This window comes from Erythrolamprus reginae, chromosome 1 (assembly GCF_031021105.1).
Source record: "Erythrolamprus reginae isolate rEryReg1 chromosome 1, rEryReg1.hap1, whole genome shotgun sequence".
In the NCBI taxonomy this organism is placed as follows: Eukaryota; Metazoa; Chordata; class Lepidosauria; order Squamata; family Dipsadidae; genus Erythrolamprus; species Erythrolamprus reginae.
In genome coordinates, this window is record NC_091950.1 from 250,724,548 (window position 1) to 250,746,991 (window position 22,444).

The 22,444-nt window shown below is 38.4% G+C and overlaps 1 protein-coding gene across 1 annotated transcript in view; it reads left to right on the forward strand.

The window, feature by feature from the left end:
* The window catches only part of APOB (apolipoprotein B), a 50,517-nt gene that overhangs the window by 25,657 nt on the left and 2,416 nt on the right, over positions 1 to 22,444 (forward strand). The window contains exons 17-27 of the mRNA XM_070732802.1: positions 1,181 to 1,392; positions 2,241 to 2,423; positions 3,563 to 3,684; positions 3,994 to 4,204; positions 6,258 to 6,433; positions 7,509 to 7,696; positions 8,138 to 8,277; positions 9,165 to 9,538; positions 12,335 to 19,744; positions 20,797 to 20,911; positions 22,211 to 22,394. Of these exons, the coding sequence (XP_070588903.1) occupies positions 1,181 to 1,392; positions 2,241 to 2,423; positions 3,563 to 3,684; positions 3,994 to 4,204; positions 6,258 to 6,433; positions 7,509 to 7,696; positions 8,138 to 8,277; positions 9,165 to 9,538; positions 12,335 to 19,744; positions 20,797 to 20,911; positions 22,211 to 22,394 (9,315 nt within the window). The remainder of the gene's footprint in view (positions 1 to 1,180; positions 1,393 to 2,240; positions 2,424 to 3,562; positions 3,685 to 3,993; positions 4,205 to 6,257; positions 6,434 to 7,508; positions 7,697 to 8,137; positions 8,278 to 9,164; positions 9,539 to 12,334; positions 19,745 to 20,796; positions 20,912 to 22,210; positions 22,395 to 22,444) is intronic.

A 22,444-nucleotide genomic window follows, 5' to 3' on the forward strand; every position in this document is an offset into this window, starting at 1 on the left:
TTTATCTTCACACTAATTTTGAAGCTTCTTCGATGCAGCAGATGAAATGATGCAACTGTGAACTACAGTAGTACAAACAAGAGCCATAGTTTGGGAGTGGGGTCCTCATTACATTTTGCAATACTCCCCTTAAGGGATATAAGGAATTTTGTAGTAGGGACTGGCAGGTTGCCATAACTCCCTTCCAAGCAGGCTTCCTTCCCTTTGTTGCAAAGGAAGGAAGAAAAGTTCAGCCAGGTCTCCTCCTTCTCGGGCATAGACACAGAGCACAAGTGATGTGCGACGAGCTGGAGAGTGGGCGGGGGTGGGCGGAGCCAACCAGGGGTGGTTTTTATCAGTTCACCAAACCACTTCAAATCTTCAATCTGGTCCGACTCCAAACTGGTCAAATTTCACCCTCAACCTATCTGTATTTTCCTTATAGTAGAAGTAATGTTGCGTCATGAGAAGCAGAATTATGATGGTCATATAGGAAGGTATATAGTTCTTGTACATTAAAAAATATTTTTCTGTGGAGTCCATCTAAGAATTCCATATTCAGAGAAGCACTACTACTTTGGGGGGGGGGGACTATTCAAATTAGGGCGAGGTTATTTCAGAAAACATTTTTCTTGTATGAGCCTTATAATTTATCAAAATTGTCAGAGAAGTTTCATCTTTGGATATCACCACTTCATCTGGTGGTGACATGAAACTTGGTCTTTTCAGTTATTATTCTTAGATTGCAGAAAACACCCTTTCATTAGTGATCTATTTTCTATAGAAGCCAACAAGAGAACCTTACAGGCCTATCTTTACGCTTGGATTTTAATCATAGCTGATCTGAGTTTCTTTTAGAAAAGATATATATAGAAATCAAGTAAATAAATACAGTAAATAAATACTTCATTGTATGATAAATAAAGTGCTGAAGACAGCACTGACTTTGAAATGTGCTTATTCCAAGTTTAGATGCTTTTCATGTATGTAAATGCATAATTAAATAAATCAGACTTTGGGAGAAATTGCAAATACCAATATTTAGTAAATGCAGTTCAAGATCTTAAATATATTGTCTGTCATCCTGGTGAGGATTACTATCAATAAGCAAACTATCAGTAACTAATTCTGATTTGCAAAATCATGACAAATATTTGGGAAAAAATTAAATAAATATATGTATTTTATATGTATCCTCTAGATCCATGCAGATTTGATTCTTAAACCATCAATGGCAGTTGAGTTCATAACTCATTTAGGAGTAAATATCCCTGAGTTTGCTAGCAGTGCTATACAGATGCACACCAATATATACCATGAATCTGGAATTGAAACTAATGTTGCATTGAAAGCTGGACACCTTAAATTCACCTTTCCTGCACCAAAGGCCCCAATCAAGCTTTTCAGCATCAGGTATGGTGACAGTTTTGTAAACAACCTTTCTTTTTTGGTTGCTGGTTTTTATTCCTGCATAAAACATTGATGTGCAGTACAGGTTTTCCACAGAGATGTTATCAGAGGTAGGTTCCTACCTGAGTGGTACGGTGTGCCACTCCAGTAAATGACCCGCCAATTATGCGATTTTGGCATGACAGCTCCAGTGCTGTCTTTGCCGGTCTGTGTAGGTCGCCACCTTTTTTTGTATTTTTTTTTGTTGCAATTTTTGGCTCTCTGAGCATGCGCGGAAGTAAAATCATCTGTTTGCACATGCGCAGAAGTAAAATCTTGCAAGGGAACGCATGTGTGAGCATAGCGAGCATGCATGTGCACAAAAGTGCAATTGCAATGCGCACCAGTAGGAAAAGGTAAGAGGAACATACCATTGGATGTTGTGCAATATTTTTTTCATCCTTCTGTTAGAAAAAGTAGCTCCTGGGTGCAATTATGATATGCCAATCTAGTCAACGTCTTTCTCTACATTCTGAAATGAACTTGCAGCTCTCCATCTTGCAAAGAATACTTTTAAGCAGTCTGAATACCTCGGGCTGGGTCTGCCGGTTTAGAGTTTTTATTTATTAATTTATTTGTTAATTTGACTTATATGTTGCCCAATCCCAAAGGACTGGGCTTTGTTTTCTAGTCTTCACTAGAAAGTTATACAAACCAGACACAAAGATGATATCAGAATGTAAATTAACTTTTCAAGATTAAAGATTTGTACAAAATATTTTAATTTATGACCATCTACTCTTCCCTTTAATTGCTAATTCCTTGAGTAAGAAGAAAGAGAAAAGACCATTGATTTACTTTTCCTTTTACAGCAATGTGTTGCATTTGGTCACCCCAACCCGAACTGAAGTGATCCCTCCACTGATTGAGAATCGAGTGTCACGAAACTCTTGCTCCCCTTTCTTTACTGGACTTAAATTCTGTACCAGGATAGAATATTCCAATGCTAGCTCTACAGATGCAGCACCTTATTATCCACTGACGGGAGAAACCCGGTAAGATAGCCCATTGGTCCTTCTCTGAATGAATCACCCACTCTTCTTTGATTCTGAATGCATACACTCAGATAATGGTTTGCTTTGCTTACTTTGTCTTCGTCAATGGGAAATGGTTCTTTGTAAGGTATTCTACTTTGTATGCTGCTTTATTGGCTCTGAAAATTAAGCCAGTCTTCACCATCCTAAAAGCCAGGAATCTATTTGTACTGAATTCTTCAAGATGTTGTGCTATTTGTCCATCATATTTTTTTTACCTTTCCATGCTATAACCTAAGGACAGACTGAAGCCAAATATTTTATATTCTGTTTTCTATCATTTATATTTTATGGAACCACTCTTTACTGCGAACATCTTTAGAGTTGTTTTAATGTGATGATTTGTATGGATAACTAATAGCATTTGATGCTGTATTTCCTTATCCCAAAAGTCAGCATTGTAGAACTTTGCCTTTAATCATTCTATATATACATTCCACATGCAAAAACCATATGCCTATAAAGTTGAGAGTACATCATTAGAATGGCAATGGATTTGTATGCCGCCCCAAGTCTACGGAGAGGGGCGGCATACAAATCCAATAAATAAACTAAAATACAATGCAGAAAAGGAGAAGGTGAGAAGGGAAATAGGAATATACCACATACTCTAATTATTGATAGACCAAAGGGAACTTAATATTGTTAATATTGTTACTCGGACCACATGTTTTCTGAATAATTTTTATCCCAGAGCTATACTCACCCTTAACAATGAACTAAAGAGTCATCATCCGTGAGCTATTGGACAGTATTACTTGGTCTGTTGTGTAGATGTTTGGGTGATTCAGGGTGGGAAATTTGTGGTGGGTGGGGCATGTTTTGGGGGGATTGTTATGTGTGTTGGGACTGGTCTTTAGGTGTCATGAATTTCGTTGTATGTGTATACTGTGTATGTACATACAATGGCAATAAAGTATTTATTTATTTAATTTTTCAAAGTCATAATAGCTTCACACGACGTCTAATGAATCAGAGGTCCCCAACCTATGGGCCGTGAGGGATTTGCAGCGGTAATTCTTTTCTATCTTGGCTGTTATTCCGTTTAATTATTCATAATTCCTAATGAGATATTGTCTTCTCATTTTAACATATTTTAGGTTTGAAATAGAACTACAACCAACAGGAAAAGTAAAGGAGTACATTGCAAGTGCTAATTATGAATTAAACAAAGAGGGCAAAGACTTGGTAGACACTTTAAAATTCATTGCTCAAGCCAAAGGTAAGAAGCTGTGCAATTTGTTGTACAGTAATGGAAAATGTTTCAAAGATTTAATAATACGTTTCCTTATTATTAAGATAAAAACCAGTATAAAATCACTAGGTTAATGAAATCACTAGGTTAATGAAATTTTAATGAAATCAACACTAATTAACATCTACCAACAATCTTATGCTGAAGGAATGTTTTCCAAAGAAAGATTTTAAGTATTTAATATTTGAACTGAAAGACATTTTTAACTGCATTAATGTGGACCATTTCTTTTAATGGACCACATTTGCAATAAACAATTATCATTGTATGTTTCAGGTGTAAAAGAAAGTGAAGGCAAAATCATCTTTACATTCAATCGAGGCAGAAAAATCTTTACCAGTGACTTCCAGGCCCCCGGTTTCAACATTGATTTTGGCACCAACCTTAGGTTTACTGATTCTTCCAATCAAGAAAAGAAAGCAATTTCCTTTATCTTAGACATAATCAACAAGAAAAGCCCTGAAATTACCATCACGGGAAGCCTAGGGTAAGGATGCTTTCCCCCCTCCTAATTCTTATAGACATACCAAAGCCGATAGCATGCAAATAGGCCTTGATTTCTTAACTCATGTTGTAAAGATCTTGTTGGTTGCGGACAGTGGTGGGGGAAGAATCTCTACAGGCAATTCCACTTGGCATGGAGTTGGTTGTTCAATATTCTTAATTTGTGTGATTAGGAGGTGCTTCCTCCATTTGACTCACAAGAGAATGCTAGTATCATCAATCAGTGTGCTATTTCATGAACATGAAATATGGCATTACTTTGCTTGTGTCAAACTAGCATAAATGAGTCATATGAAAAAGCCCTGTCATACTGTATGATGGCGGTACAGTATTATAATTTTGCTTTTATTAAAATAATTTACAGTGTTGCCTGAATACTTTTTCTAACATACTGCTAGCATTGCCATTCCCAGAATAGTTCCAGGCTGCAGAAAAGAGTCCCTCTGTTGATTTTGATATGGAAAGGTCTAAGACTACATTAATCCTGTTCTCCAGTTTTGCATTCTGACATTAGATTTTAATGAACAATCGCACTGTTAAAAACCTAGAATTATGATTGCTATACCCTGACAGAACTGGTAATCATTTATATCAGTAAACTCTGGAATATTCAAGATTACAGTGGATATGTTCGTCACTTACTTCCCTAGCCATTTTGAAATTAAAGTATCAATGGTAACATAAATACTTGCCTGTTGTTGGAGGGTGTCTGTGTGAGGGTTATTGTTTTTTTATATTATTTTTTTATTGTTTGTAAGTTGCCTAGAGTCCCTGAAAGTAAGTGGGCAGCCATATAAATTCTATAGAGAGAGAGAGAAATAAAGAGAAAGTGAGTGAGAGAGAGATACAGTGATACCTTGTCTTACAAACTTAATTGGTTCTGGGATGAGGTTCTTAAGGTGAAAGGTTTGTAAGACGAAACAATGTTTCCCATAGGAATCAATGGAAAAGTGATTAATACGTGCAAGCCCAAAATTCACCCCTTTAGCCAGCCGAAGCGCCCGTTTTTGCGCTGCTGGGATTCCCCTGAGGCTCCCCTACATGGGAAACCCCACCTCCGGACTTCTGTGTTTTTGCGATGCTGCAGGGGAATCCCAACAGCGCAAAAACGGGCGCTTCTCTGGCAACGGAAGTCCGGAGGTGGGGTTTCCCAGCAAGGGGAGCCTCAGCGAAATCGCAGCATCACAAAAACACAGAAGTCCTCAAAACCCCACCTCTAGACATCTGTGTTTTTGCGATGCTGCGATTTCACTGGGGCTCTCCTTGTTGGGAAACCCCACCTCCGGACTTCCATTGCCAGTGAAGCGCCCGTTTTTGCACTGCTGGGATTCCCCTGCTGGGATTCTCCTGCAGCATCACAAAAACACGGATGTCCGGAGGTAGTGTTTCCCATGGAGGGGAGCCTCAGGAGAATCCCAGCAGCGCAAAAACGGGTGCTTCGCTGGCAACGGAAGTCCGGAGGCGGGGCATCCCAGCAGCGGCGGTGGGTTTGTAAGGTGAAAATAGTTTGTAAGAAGAGGCAAAAATATCTTAAAACCCCAGATTTGTATCTCGCAAAGTTTGTATGATGAGGTGTTTGTAACACAAGGTGTCACTGTATATATAAACATTTATATATATATATCTTTATATATATCTCCAACTACTCAGGATATCACCCCCAATCCACAAACATTAACTAATCAGCATACCTCAGTTACATCAACGACCCTAGGTGTTAATCCACTGACTCACCAGGAAGTTTCAACACAGCAGGCAGCTGCTGAGACTTCAAACCACACCCACCCACCAGTATTTATAGAGGGAAGGCAGCTCAGGTCTCACTGTGTTCGCCCTAGAACAAGGACAGAAGCACCAGCCTGAAGATGACAAGTGGGACCTTGTCGAAACGTCGGCAGAAAGTTCTAAATCCTACATGGGAAGAAACCCGAATATACCAAGACCGTCATAAACATTTATGTATATACATAACTATATACAGTATGTATAGTTATATATAATGTCTGTATTTCTTTTTTATGATTTGCTTCTACCAGCTCTGCTGCTGGGAGAGACTCATCCTTGGAAGCGGCAATCTCTATTCTCCGCCTACAGACTCAAGCTAAAACAGATATATCCCTCCATCGGTCAAGTAATGCAGTGATATTCCAGATTGACTCCTCGGCTACCTCATATGGCTCATCAGTTTCAGAGAGGATTGCCTTAAGATGTGGTAGGTTTCTTTCGCACAATGAAATATTTTCATCAACAAACAACAACAACAAAAACCCTCAGCCTTCTGATTTTGTGTATGTAGGACAATACTTCTCCAATCACACCCCAATTTTGTCCAGGCCCCTTCAGGAGACTGCCTACCGGAGCTCAAATCTTTCTAGTGACATACATAAACAGATTAATAGAGTTGGAAGGGACCTTTTAGGTCATCTCAATCTACCTCACCACGCAAGTTGTTCCATTGGCTGATTGCTTCCATTGTCAATTTTTTTTTCTTCTAGGTTGAATCTCTCCTTATTCAGTTTCTATCCATTATTCCTTGTCTGACCTTGGAAAATAGCTTGACCCCCTCCTCTCTATGGCAGCCCCTCAAATATTGGAACAGTGCCATCATGTCTGGTTCTCCTCTTCATTAGACTAGCGATATGGAGTACTTGCAACCGTTCATCGCATGTTTTAGCCGCCAGTCTATAGAGAGAATCAGGGCATTCAGGCCTAAAGGGTACAATTTGTCACTAAATCAGAATATTTATATCACACAACTCTAGCCCAGGAGTTGAGTAGTTTTGACCTTGAGGAATGCAATATCCAGTTTGATTGCCTTGTGTATAAACTTTTAACTGGTTTGTTAAGACAGAAAGTTGTCTGCAGCATACAATTGTGGTAGTCTAGTACAGTGTTTCCCAACCTTGGCAACTGGAAGGTATTTGGACTTCAATTCCCAGAATTCCTGCTGGCTGGGGAATTCTGGGAGTTGAAGTCCAAATACCTTCCAGTTGCCAAGGTTGGGAAACACTGGTCTAATAGACTAAGTCCACACTTCAACCTCAAAAATATGTAGTGACAAATGTGTGTGTCAAGGGGTTGAATATGTCCTTCATTTGGAAACAGACTTTTGCATGAAAAAAAACCCCATCTCTAGCGTGGTTCTTTGTGTCCCTCTGTCTTTTCAACATATAAGCTCTACCTCATCAGAGTAATTTATCTGTATGGAAATTGGTAGGATTTTCTTTTCAATTTCATAATCCAGGTTCTCTAGGAAATAATACGGGGTCCTTGGTTCTGGCTTTCAGATACAGAAAAAGTGGAGATTCAGTGGAACTCAGGCACTAGCGCTGCTCTGAAGAGAATATCTGCCAACATGCCTGGAGATCTGGAAGGTTATTCAAAGGCTCTGCAGAAAAAGGCAAATGGATTTCTAGATCACAAAGTAGCTAATACTGACATGACACTCCGACACATCATTTCACATTTTATTGTGGTAAGTACATGTGTCTGTCGTCGTTGCCATTTGTCAAAGTATCTGGTACAGTTGATAATTTCAGATTATTTGAATGTTCTAGCTGTGGGAGGTATCAGTATCTCCCAAGGTCCGGTCATAGCCAAGCACAGTTTGGACTATGGATATTTTAGGGATTGGGAAGCCAGGGACTGTAGAGATGATGCAGTGGTTTCCTCTCCATGCAAATTGTAACTTGAGTTGTTGAAGTACCTGGGACAGGAGAATCTTGTGTAGGTTCTTCTCTCATATTTCAGCAGTGCAGAAAGGAAAGATTGTGTGCATCAGTTTGCACACAACTGGAGAATGTCACAAGAGACCATGTCCTCACTGCTTTTAGCATTTTATCCCTGGGTTGAACTGTTTGAATTGTTCCTAAATATAAGATGCTTGCATTATGATAATTTATTTTGATTTTTTCAGGCAACCAATACCTGGCTGCAAAAGGCATCCAAAGATATTCCATATGCCCAGAACCTACAGGACAAATTAAGTAAACTTCAAGAACTTGACTTTCACATCATAGATGCAATCACCATTCCTGAAGAACTTTTCTTTAAAAGGTAAGCAAAACACCTTTGTTTGTTTTGTCCGGTGCTGGCAAACGCCATGGGAATTTCCAAGTTAGCCTTCCCCTACTTCAAGGATGTCAAACTCACAATGTCATAGCGGCATGTGATGTATTGTGACCTTTTCCCCCTTTGCCAAACCAGGCGTGAGCATGGCAGTGCGTGATGCATCTGGTCCATGGGCTACAAGTTTGACAAGCCTGCTGTACTTGAAGGCAAGCAGAACTTCAACTACCCCAATTCTGTGGCCTATATAGACATTAATGAGAATGAGAATTCTGGAGATATCGGGAAAGCATTGAAATTGATATAAATGAATAGAATAGAACAGAATTGAATTGGATTGGATTTTTTATTGGCCAAGTGTGACTGGACACACAAGGAATTTATCTTTGGTGCCTATGCCTTCAGTGTACAAAAAGAAAAAAGAAAATACATTCATCAAGAATCATAAGATATAACAGTACGTTACTAATAAGCAATCAAATAGTACTAGGAAACAAATAAAACAATATAAATTGTAAAGATACAACAAAATGGTTATAGTCATAAATGGGAAGAGATAGGTTCTAGGAAGGATGAGAATAATAGTAATATAGTGTTAGAAAATAATTTGACATTGTTGTGGGAATTAGTTGCTTAGCAGAGTGATGGTATTTGGGGAGGAGAAAGAGAGAGAGATGAGAGTAAGTAAAAGCAATAGTTAATTACTTCTTCAGTGGTGTTCTCTTCAAAAGACGACTTCATTAGGCTTTTTTTCCAAGCAAGATTATTAACAATGCTTTGTAGTTACTGGTTTTGTCTGATGTATATTAAAATTGATAAGTTTTGAAGAAGAGTAGTGCATTTTTAAACTTACAATGGGTAATTCTGTGTTTCAGTGATGGCAAGATTAAATACGTTTGGAATAAAGACAGTACTTTCATTACTATTCCGGTGCCATTCGGTGGACAATCATCACAGGATATAAGCATACCCAAGACTCTAAGAGCACCAGCACTGGTGATGGAATCGGTGGGATTAAATATTCCATCACAGGAGTATAAAATTCCGCAATTCACCATCCCTGACGATTACACACTTCGGGTACCTTTGTTGGGCACTTTTGAAATCACTTCCAACTTGTACAACAATTACTATAATTGGTCTGGCTCCTATTCTTTAGCTAACACCACAAAAGATGCGTACAGTCTAAAAACAAGATACTTTATAAAAGCTGATTCTGTTTTGGATTTACTTTCATATAATGTACAAGGTAAGCATCAATTAGTGTTATAAAAGCTATTAATTAAGCATCTCTTATGTTTTCCTGTAATTCTATGTTTTCAAACAAATCTTTACTCTGAATGCGCAAAATCAGTATGAATGGTTTTAATGTTTTATGTTTACACAGTTTAGTTTAATGAGTTTTATCCATGTACTGTATAATAATTCTTACTATTTGATTATTAGATTCAGAAAATGAACTCAACATACTAAGCCCATTCATGCTGAGTACTCTAACAGCCTGGTTGGCATATTTGCATAAACTCTTTTTTAAAAAAGCATATTAAGTATGTGGCACTAAAAAAAAGTTGTACAATACTCTTATTATAAAGTATTGCACAATCATGTCCCTAATTTTGGAGCAAAGTTCTGAATCAGACGTTCCTATCATACAAGCATTGTGTAGTGTTCCTCATACTGGTATCCTGGTTGTATTTTAAATTTCAGAGGACACAATGAATGATAATGTCAGCAGAATAATTTGCGGTTCCAACTCGAGCCAGGCTTGAACAAGAATAAATAAAAATGAGATCCAGACAACTTTAAGGAAATATATATATATTATTCCTAAAAGCAAAATCTTTGCCTTTAGAGGCAGCTGCAGAGAAATGGGGTACAGCAAAACTGTTTTACAGGGTTGCTTTCCTGGGGGGTAGAAGTGTCTATGTACTGATTCTAGTGTGATATTTGAGGTGTGTGTGTAGGTGTGTGTGTAGATATGTTATTTATGTTGTTTATTCTTATGAACATGCAGTGCCAATGGGAGATGTAATTTAATGAACTCTATTTGTTTTTTCACACTTTATCCTTTGATATGTGGATTGGGTCTGGGTAACTTATTAGGGGATTTGAGGAAGCTTGAGTAAAAGATTTTCCCGTTAGCTATTTTTACTTTATTAATGTAACAGAGAGCATGTGCATCAAAGACAAATTCCTTCTGTATCCAATCACACTTGGCCAATAAAGAATTCTATTCCATTCCATTCTATTCTATTCTAATTTTAGCTTGACTGTCAATTATCTAGTGGAGATGCTGATTCTCAGTCCATGATAGATTTTGTTAATGTTTTAAGGGAAGATGAAAACAGTATAAAGAATAAAATATTTTATTCTGATATAAAATGTCTCATAAGAATTTGGCAATAGTAATCTAATAAGCCTGCATCACGCGGCATACTGCAACTTTTTCCCCTTTGCTAAAATGGGGGTGGCCATGGCCAGCACATGACGCATCCTGCCATGGGCCATGAGTTTGACACCCCTGACATAAATGGAAGCAAGTTGAGAATAATCATATTGTAAATAATGTAAACTTCAAGTTTAGGCCTTGTTCCCTCGGTTCTGATACAGCAGCATGGAGGCAATCAGATCTTTCCACCTCATTCTTGCTATATGATTGAATCCATATGAGTTTTTAACCATTGGTTTAATAAAACAAACCGGGATGAGAAATCAAGATTTGACATCTTGGCCAGGATTTAACTGCAGTTGGCTGAAAATGAAAGTTCGTATTCTCCGTGCTTGTATCTATGCTGGAACTAGGAAGCTTCCTGGCTGTTTATCTACAGCTGCAGTTCAGCCTGTGCAGGAGAATGGAACAGTTATCCAGAATATTCCCATAATTTCTGCATTTCTTCTGACTTATGGCTAGACTAAGAAAGCTGTTTTCAGCAACATCTTTCGGGCCACAGACTGCCTGCCTCTGATTTCAAATAACATTTGAATTTGATAATGAGGCAAGAACATCATTAGATTTGGAGGCTCAAACTTCAAACCTAACCCTATATATTTTTTATATAACATTGATTGAACTTTTATTTCCAGTGCCCAGTGATATGCTATAATAGCTCACTTGCTTATGTGTGTTTATAAATAAATAAAAGAGGTCATGCAAAAGTATTTCTATGATCACCAGGTTTTAAAATGTTGTATTTTGCAAGAAAAAAATGCTATAGATTTAAAAGGAAGTTATTGTCATCTGTAATAGAATAGAATAGAATTTTTGATTGGCCAAGCGTGATTAAACACACAAGGAATTTTTCGCAATCGGGAAACAATCAAACTACAGCTGATTTGCTACAGCTAACACCCATGTCAAACCCACATGCTAAAATTTCAAAAGTTATAACTGCACTCATACATTGAATTACATTAACATTATTGTTAAGTTTTCAGTGAAACTTCTAAGCAATCTTTGCATGCCTATTAAAATAGAATAATGCCCAAATAATCTATGGTACTATAAATATAATCTGTTATAAATCCTGCCCAGCAAACCAGTTTGGGTCTAATGATGGAATAGAATAGAATAGAATTTTATTGGCCGAGTGTGATTGGACATGCAAGGAATTTGTCTTAGTGCATTCATCTTAATTCATCTTAAAGTGCTGGACTTGGAGCAAGGAAGCCCAAGTTCTAATCCTGCCTTTGGAGACAAAGGGCAACTGGATAGTGTTTGGTCGATCATTACTTCTGAGCCTTAGAAAGAGGACAATTTGAAATCACTTCTGAAAATTTTGCCAAATGAACTGCATCTCCTTTGACACTAAGGTCAAAGGAAAAAAATAATAATCCTATGCACACACTTACTCAGAGCAAGATCACATTAAATACAGCACAACTTATTTCCAAGTATACAAGCCCACTTCTTGCATTTTAAACATCTGGATTACAGAATTAATGAACAATGAATGAGGAGAGCAATCATTTTAAAATCACAATAGCTCAAGTTACTTAGCATCTTAAAGTTACTAATGACTTTTTTTTTCCTTCCATTTTATTTCAGGTGAGGGAGAAGTAAGTTATGACGGAAAAGGACTTACCTATGATTATGAAAACTTACTCCGTCACAGCCTCCTCAATTCCAATTTTAAATTCAGCAAGGTCAACCATTATGGACCCGTTCCCACCATCAAAAATAGCCTGACATTGGAGGCTTCCAGCCCCATTGGAGTTATGTTTTCCTTGTCTGCCCATCAGGATTGCACCGACGATGACAATTCACATGTTGCCATTACCAATCTAGAAGGGCAATTGAAGGTTGCTACAATTTTTGCCCAAACCACATACTTACATACTCTCACCTCTGATAAAAATAATCTTAATTTAGCCTGGGATTCAACCCTGAAGTTCGATTCTTCCTTGTTCGGGGCTACTAATAAGATGGTTCAAAAACTTACGGCGGATGCATGGACACTCTCCTGTACCACAGAGATACAGAATTACGTCCTGACTAATGAGGTTTCCTTAAAGTATCAAAACAGCCAGCTGAAACTGTCTTCACAGGCAATTGGAGCCTACCCAAACTTTGCAACAAGCAATAAGTTTGATTTAACTTTAGACAAGCAACAGGCTATCCTTCATTCCGAATTAAAGGCCAGTTACTTTGAAAATGTATATTACGCCCTGGTATCAGGCTCTGTTAATAACCAAGGCCTTGAACTCATCAGTGACTTGTCATTGGAAAACAAAAGAAACAAAGCAGAACATAAGTCTGCTCTAAGTATTAAGCAGGATGGATTAGTGAGCAGTGCAACAACAAAACTGCAGCTTCACTTACTGGTCTTTCAGAATGAAATGAATGCACGAATTGACACTTCTGGTGCTTCTGTGAAGATTGATACCAATGGACGATCGGGGATACACAATGCAAGATTCAGCTTGGATGGGAAACTGGCCCTCACAGAAATAGCACTTTTGAGCACTTATCAAGGGAGCATTTTGGATGCAGACAGCAAAAATATTTTGAACTTCAGAGTAAATAATGGAAGGCTCCAATTTTCAAATAGTTTGACAGGATCATACAGAGAAATGAAGTTTGAACATACCCACGAGCTGAACACTCTAGGAATGACCTTGGCTTATGTTTCCAATTTGGACCACACTATTAACCCAGACATATCCCACAAACACCATGTGGACCTGCAACTGCAGCCCTGTTCCCTCACAGCCAACTTGAACAATGATTTGAAATACAGCAGTGCCAATGTAAACAACAAAGCCCGCTTGCAGCTTGAGCTTTTCAAGGTGAATCTGGATGGTAATATTAAAGGTGCTTATGGTGGCAATGAGATAAAGCATACCTATATCTTTACTTATGGAGATCTGACTGCACATATGAAGGCAGACACAGCTGCAAGCATTCTGGGTGCAGCCCTTACCCATAAAGTTAACTTGAACGTTGCCGGACTCTCTTCTACAATCAATGTCCACACAAACTGTGATTCCAAATTCTTAACCTTTTCCAATGAAATACGGTCTGTGGCTGCCCCCTTTACTGTCACTTTGGATATGCTTACTAATGGAGATGGACGCTTTGCACTTTTGGGAGAACAGTCTGGTCGATTGAACAGCAAATTCCTGCTAAAAGCAGAACCTCTTGCATTTGTCTTTTCCCATGACTACAAGGGATCAACCAACCACCACCTCAATTCTGGGGAAACATATAACACTGGATTAGATAGCAAAGTCACGATTGTTTTAACTCCATCTGAACAAAGCAGTGCTTGGAAAACAAAGAGTCAGCTGAATAACCATGTATATACCCAAGACATTAACATGTTCAACAATGCTGAAAATATTGGTGCGGAGTTGACTGGACAAACTTTAGCTGATCTTTCTGTACTAGACTTTCCTATGAAGATACCATTCACAAATGATGGAAGACTTAATCTAATTGATACCCTTGGTTTAAGAGAAAATATAGCTGACCCTCAAGAATTTGGTCTCTCTCTTTCCCTCAAATATGACAAAAATGCAGATGTACATGTCATCAATCTACCTTTCTTGGAAAGATTTCCAGCATATTATGAGCAATGCCGACGTTCCATCTTAACTGCAATGAAGATCATTCAGAAGAAACTAAAGACCATAAATATAGACCATTTTATTAGACAATACAAAACACTATTAGATAGGTTTCCCCAGCAAGTGAATGACTATGTGAACTCTCTTGATTTGGAAAGTAAAGTAAATAAACTGAAAGAGAATCTGGATGCCTTCACAAAAGATTATAGCATAACAATTGAGGACCTTCAAAACACATTGGAAAATGCTAAAGCTAATCTGCTAAATGTTATGACTAATCTGCAAGTATTTTTGACTAATACTGAAAAGTTCATGAAGGAGAATTGGGACTTAAGACCAGCTATCATGCAACTTATCGAGACAATTGCTACAAAAATAAAAGTTCTAGATGAGCAATATGAAATCAGTGTGACAATTATCAACACAATTCAGCAACTCCAGACTTTTATTTCTCAGTATGATCCTAGCCAGATAGGAAGCAACACTGCTGCTTGGATTCAAAATGTGGATGCCACATACAAAATCAGAGCTCAGATACAAGAAAAACTCAATATACTGAAGAATCAGATTCAGAATTTCGATGCCCAACATATTGCACAGACGTTAAACAGGCAGATAGAGGCAATTGATGCTGCAAAGCTTATAGAAAAGTTAAAAATACAATTACCATTTGAAAAAATAGACCGCCTCCTTAGACAAATCAAAGACATCATTCTAAACTTTATGGAAGATTATGAAATATCTGAGAAGATCAATGCATTCAGAGTTCGCATGCATGAACTTATTGTAAAACATAATATTGATGGGCAGGCCAAAGTTCTAATGGATAACGTAGTAGAACTATATAAACAACAGAAAATCTCAGAAACAATTCAACGGTTAGCCATCAGATTGAAAAAAATTGACATAAAACCATTCTTCAATCAAATTGTGAAGTTTATCGATGATGCCATTAAGAACCTCCAGACACTTGATTATAAAAAGCTAGTGGATGGTATCAATGACTTCCTTGATTGTGTGATAAAGAAACTGAAGTCCTTTGATTACAACAGTTTTGTAGATGAAACCAATAATAAAATTCGGCAAGCAACTCAAAAAATCAATGATGAAATTCAAGCTTTGGAGCTGCCACAAAAATTAGAAGCTGCAAAACAGTATATCAAAGACGTCCGTGCTGTGGCTTCTCAATATATTGAGAAATGGAAAGATAGTAGACTTGCTGCAACAGTTAACTGGTTCAATGACCTTCTGAGCTCTACAGCAATACAGGAATTGAAAAATAAGATCTTTGATTTCCTAGAGGATGCACGCAAAAGAATTTACCAAATAGACATTCCAACAGAATTCCACAGTTTCCTTCAGAAAGCAAGCCAGCTATACAGGACTGTAGTCTCCTATATAGTTGACAAATGGGACATTGCCTCCAAGAAGATTAGTGTTTTAGCAGAGAAATACAATGTAAAAACTATGGCTGAACGATTGAACCAATTTGTTGAAACTGGTTTTATCATTCCTGACATCAGGCTAGGCATAATCAACATACCAGCTTTTGAAGTTAGTCTCCGAGCCTTAAAGGATGCAACATTTCAAACTCCAGATTTTATTATTCCACTAACAGACCTTCATGTGCCTTCTTATCAGATAAATTTCAAGAAATTAAATGAAATCAGAATCCCAGTTAGATTTACTACTCCTGCATTTATCATTCTAAACATGATTAAAGTTCCCTCCTATACAATTGACTTTAATGAAATAAAACTGAAGATCGTGAGGATAATAGATCAATTAATGACAAGTGACTTTCAGCTGCCAGCAACTGATGCATACTTTCAAGAAATGAAAATCAAGGATCTTTATTTTTCAGACTTTGCTTTACCTGAAATAAATTTGCCTCAGTTACAAGTACCCGAATTATTGATTCCAAAGCTGAACTTGAATGAATTTGAATTTCCAGATATAAAGATTCCAGAATTCCAGTTACCACGTATCCCATATACAGTAACTGTCCCTACATTTGGAAAATTGTCCGGCACTTGCAGAATTGCTTCTCCTTTCTTCACGCTGACTACTAATGCTGGTTTTCAGAATGTAACCACGCATGCTCACAGCCCAGAATTTGAAGCCTCTCTTTCGGCTATCGCAGTATCCAAAATAGACTCCCTTGCTTTCACCCTAACTGCAAATACTCACCTTTCGGCACCTGAAATGAAAAGGTTAATCCTAAAAGAAACCCTGAAGTTCACCAACGTGTACCTTAAAGCCGATCATGGAAGTGAAGTCGTATTTTTGGCAGCATCTGTTCAAGGAAATGCTGAAACAACCGCCAGCTTCCAGACGACCCGTAATGCTGTAGAACTGCATAACAAATTAACAGTCAACCTGAACAAGATAATTTCCATGAACAGCAAGACACTTTATACACATAGGCTCAACATTCCAAAGGCCCGTTTCACCAGCCTAGCTGAATTAAGCAATGAAATAAAAACAGCATTGGAAGCTGGACACGTATCAGTTACTTCCACTGGTAAAGGGAACTGGAAATGGACTGCTCATGACTTCTCTGATGAAGGAACCCATGAATCAAAAGTCAGTTTCACCATAGAGAGATCCACAGCTGCATTTGTAGCAGAAAACAGGATAAATGCCAAGTACCTAAGAGTCAACCAAAGAGCGGCATATGAATACAACTTGCCAAGTTCTTCAAGGCTTCAGGTGGAGTCTACCATTGAGTCTCCACAACTTGGACAGAGTGTTTTAAATTTGCAAGGCACAGGGAATCTCGTACAGCTGAAAATGGAACTCTCTGGTACACACAATGCTAAGGTGACTGGACGCATCTCCGGGACAATAAATAATGACATGTCCTTTTCAATACAACCATTTGAAATTAAAGCATCAACTAATAACAATATGAATTTAAAAGTTATCCTCCCATTCAAAGTAGTTGGAAAAATTGAGTCTGTAAATAACTACGGCTTCGTGCTCAGTCCTTCCACTCAGCAAGTTAGCTGGGTAGCTGAGGGAAGATTTAACCAATATAGATACACTCATAACTTGTCTGCTGGTAATAATGAAGATAGTACTGAAGCTATTATATCCATGAATGGTGATGCTAACTTGGAATTCCTAAATATTCCTATTTCATTTCCTGAGCAATCTGTTCCCTACCTTGGTATCAAGACACCCCAAGTGCAGGAATACTCTCTGTGGGAAGAAACAGGGCTGAAAGGGTTACTAAAAACTCCAAAACAATCATTTGATTTAAACGTAAAACTGCAGTACAAGAAGAACAAAGACGTACACTCTTTTCCAATTCCTTTAGATGGAGTGCACAAAGCACTCAATTATTACATTGTGAACTTCAACAAACAGTTTGAAAAAAATAGAGACCATGCTTTAGCATTTTTGACAGAATCCTACAACCAAGCCAGGATCAAGTTTGATAAATACAAAGTGGATACTTCAGTAAACCAAAGCCCGCAAATCTTCAAGATTCCAAGCTACACCATTCCTGTGCTAAATATTGAAGTCTCTCCCTTTACAGCAGAGCTCCCAACCTTTGGTTATGTACTTCCAAAAGAAATGAGCACCCCACGTTTCACTGTTCCATTTGTTGGGTTTTCAATGCCATCATATACCGTAATTCTTCCATCACTGGAGCTACCAGTTCTTCGTATTCCCCAAGGCCTGAGAACACTGAAGCTTCCTAACTATCGAGTAAGCCCACTGCCAAACCGGATCAATATTCCAGCCTTTGGAAATATTACCTATGATTTCTCATTTAAATCCAGTGTGATTACCCTGAATACAAATGCTGGCATTTTTAACCAATCTGATATTATTGCCAGATTGAGTTCCACCTCCACTTCTGTGATTGATGCCCTACAATATCAGTTGGCTGGAACAACAAGCATCACAAGGAAAAGAGGTCTGAAACTAGCAACTGCATTATCCCTGAAAAACAAATTTATAGAAGGAAATCATGACAGCACTACCAGTCTCACCAAGAAAAACATAGACGCTTTAGTGGTAACCACAGCAAGGATTACTGTACCAGGCCTGAAAGTAAATTATTTACAGGAGCTTAAAGGAAATGCCAAAACGATACCAATAATATCTTCAAAAATAAATGTAAATTATGATATTGGTAACAATTATGTCAATGCTAAAGGAACAGTTGTCCACCAGGCTAAACTAGAAAGTATTATATCTTATATATCAGCTGATACATCAACCAATGGTTTTATCAATGGTGAATTTTACGAAGGAAAACGATTTTCTGGGAAGTTGATTCATGAAGCAAATACTTATTTAAATTCTAAAGGTATTCGATCAGGTATGAAGTTTGAGACCAGTTCAAATTCTGTGGACCTCTGGAATTTTGATGCAAAAGAAAATGTTGCCATTGAAGCATCTACCGATCGTATTTATGCTTTATGGGACCACAGTGGCGAAAACTTTCTAAATTATTTCCCATTTAGAACTAGAGGAAATCAGATCTGCAAAGTAACTCTGGAACTAGCTACTGGTATTATGTCAGCAGGTCTTCAGATACAAGTTGCCCAACCAAATAATCTCCTTGATGAGACTTCTGTTAATCAAGCATTTTCACTGACTGTTAATAATGGAAATCAAAAAATTAGCTGGAAGAGTGAAGGCCAAATTCTTAGTTTTTTACTTGGACATGAGTTGGAGTTAGCAAATGATAATGTCGAAGCTCGAATTGACTTGTCATCATCTTTGGGAGGACGCATCGATTTCCTCAGGTGGTTTATATTGCCAGTTTATGAAAGGAGTTTATGGGACATCTTAAAATTAGATCTGACCACTACACCTGAAGAGAAGCAATACCTAAATGCATCTAAAAAAATAATATACACAAAAAATCAAGATGGCTATTTTTTCCCTATAGATGTCAATCAACTGGCAGATAGATTTGATACCAGCCACCCTCTGCTATCAAAAACACAGCTTCCCCAAGTTAACTTAATAACCAAATACAATAATCCGGAACAAAATAAAAATCCATACTTAGAGCTAACCATTCCCAAGTATCTTGTAACAATACCCGAATTTACTCTTCCAAAGACACTTCCTCTTGGGAATATTAATGTGGATCTGAATGCTGTGACCAACAAGATAGCTGATTTTGATTTGCCTACAATTACAATCCCTCAACAGCAGATTGAAATACCAGCTTTCACCTTTTCTTTACCTGCTGGAATTTACTTCCCCAAATTTGGAGCTTTGTCTAGTTCTGTCAAGGTCGCCTCCCCATTGTACAGCGCCACTTGGAAAACAGAGCTGAAGAACACCGAGGAGGCTTTTGAACATTCCATTGACTTCACTGTAAATTCACCACTGCAGTTTCTGGAATACAACTTAGATGGTAAGTATATCCACAGTTATAATCTATATTATTTTATCTTTGAATTGTATATAACTGATTGGAATTTAAGATAAGTGAATTGAAGGAACTTCTGCTACTTTAAAATGTAACATAGGTGCATACCCTGTTTCCCCCAAAATAAGGCATCCCCGGATAATAAGCCCAATCGAGCTTTTGAGTGCATGGCAATGAGGGCAAGTGCTTATTTCAGGGTTCAGAAAAAAATATAAGACAGGGACTTAATTTCTGGAAAACATTGTAAGCAAGATGAGGCAGAGTAATGAGGTTTTGGGGGGCGAAGGATTGAAATACATCTGGATTTTATATAGGGGTGAAATATAGAGATTTTATATAGGGAAGTAATTATTAATCCTGAATTCATGACACTAATTTTGCTGTGTGCATGTTTTTCAGTATTGGGTTCTTACTGGTACGCTTGACAGCATTGTACCAGTAGCTAAAATGGAGCTGTGTGCGCAGCTCTGGGTGACTGGCGGGTGGGTGTGTGTACCTGCGCAAGATTTGGCTTCTGCACATACACAGGAAGCTAAATCTCATGCAAGGACACTCGTGCATGTGAGATTTCAACAATTTTCAACGTTTTTTTGCTTCCATGCTGTTTTTATCATTGTTGTTAGCCGCCCCGAGTCTACGGAGAGGGGCGGCATACAAATCCAATAAATAAATAAAAATAAATAAAAATTGGTGAAATCTCATATATGCGTCCTCACTCAAGATTTCACTTCCTGTACATGCGCAGAAGTCAAATCTCGTGCAGGCGCATGCACCCGCCCGCTGGTCGCCCAGAGCTGTGCGCACGATCACACAGGTAGCAGCAGCGACAAGGAACTCCTGCCTGATGTTGTTATAACAGCTACTTTATAACTAAATAATTAATAAATAAAATGTTATATTAATTAAAGGCAATGGTTAAGCCAATAATAAAAAACAACAAACCCATATATCTCAAGGAAACCGTGAAAAAGTCAATGTATGTGTCACCCTACATTTCTGAAATGTGATTTCACCCATATGAAATCTTTCCTTTCTAGGTGTATCGACCTACAAATATGAAGGCAACCGTTTCACAGTAAATTCACGTTATGATTTAGCTCATCCTGACCTCAGTGGAAAATACAAAGCTGTCTACATTGTAGAAGGGGACAGGTAAATATACACCTACTAATGAAGGCAAACATATCCCAGGATAATATTGCAGGATCCAATCTGAATCAATGAATGTGCCCGCCATGCACATTTCTTGAAGATAAATTACTGAAGTCTGGGAAACAGGCCCCTTGTCAGTCAATAGGAGTGCTGATTTACCACCAGCCTCTCAGGTACTTAGGAGCCAACAATAATTAATGGCAATGTCAGCCATCAACATCCTAATTAACAATTAAATTATGTCCTCGGAGAGGGGCGGCATAGAAATCCAATAAATCAATAAAGCCACAACCAGGCACCATATAAATATAATGCACACAGGGGCGGGATTCAGCTGGTTCAGACCAGTTGGGGAGAACTGGATGTTAATTTTAATCTGGTTCGCCGGAACAGTTGTTCCAAGGACTAGCTAATCCTGCCCACTTCACCCCTCCCAGAAAACTCCACATGGCCCATTTTGGATTTCAGGTAAGTGCAAGGTACACATGGAGGTTCTGGGAGGGTGAAAAATGAGCCTATGGAAACTACCAGAGGTCCATAAATGGGCCTGTTTCCATCCTGTTTCCGGAGGGTCTACAGAGCCAGGGGGTGGCTGTTTTCACCTTTTGGGGGCAAAAAATGGGCCTACCAGAAGTCCAGAAATGGGCTTGTTTCCAAGGTCCAGAAGGTCTCCGGTGCCTGGGAGAGGCTATTTTGCCCCCTCTGAGGCTCAAGGAAAGCCTCCGGAGCCTAGGGAGGGTGAAAACACCCCCCACCATGGTACAGGAGTCTGAGTAGGCCACACCCCCATGGCCATGCCTACCCAGCAACCAGGTAGCTAGCTGGTTGTTAAAAAAATGTCAGCCCTACCCCTGTGCAGCACACCCATAACCATTCTCTACACATTCTGGAGAGAAAGAACTTCTCTGAGGATGGGCTCCATCACAAGCTCAAATACCTGGAAGGCTAAACTTTTGATCCTGGGGATTGACTCAGATTAGATCCTAAATATACTTTCTTTGTTAACAAGTCTATAGATGAAACTATATGCCATAAAGGGGAATCTTAACCATGGGACCCATCAACAGTCTTAAATATGAACCAGTAGCCAAGCATTTGAATTTTGATCACATGATCATGGGGATGCTGCAAAAGTCATAACTGTGAAAAACGGTCATAAGTGCCGTTGTAACTTTGAATGGTCCATTGAATGAACAGTTGTAAATAGAGGACTACCTGTATAATAGGCCATTTTTTAAAAAATGCTACTTTGTATTAATGAGCAATTAACTTATCCTGTGATTACTTTGTCTCTTTTAGAATTGTTCGGGACACAGCATCCCTGGACATCACCAGTCCAACTTACACGGATGTCCAAATACGCTACCAGGGAGATGAATCAAGCGTTTCTACATCAATATCATCTTCTTCAGCTGGTACTCTTCATGTTCTTATCAGTCTGGACGCCAGTATTCTCAACAGCAGGATTGCCTACCAATCTCAGGTAGGAAAGTTTAAAATTACAACTATGCTCCGTAGTTCAAATGACCTTCA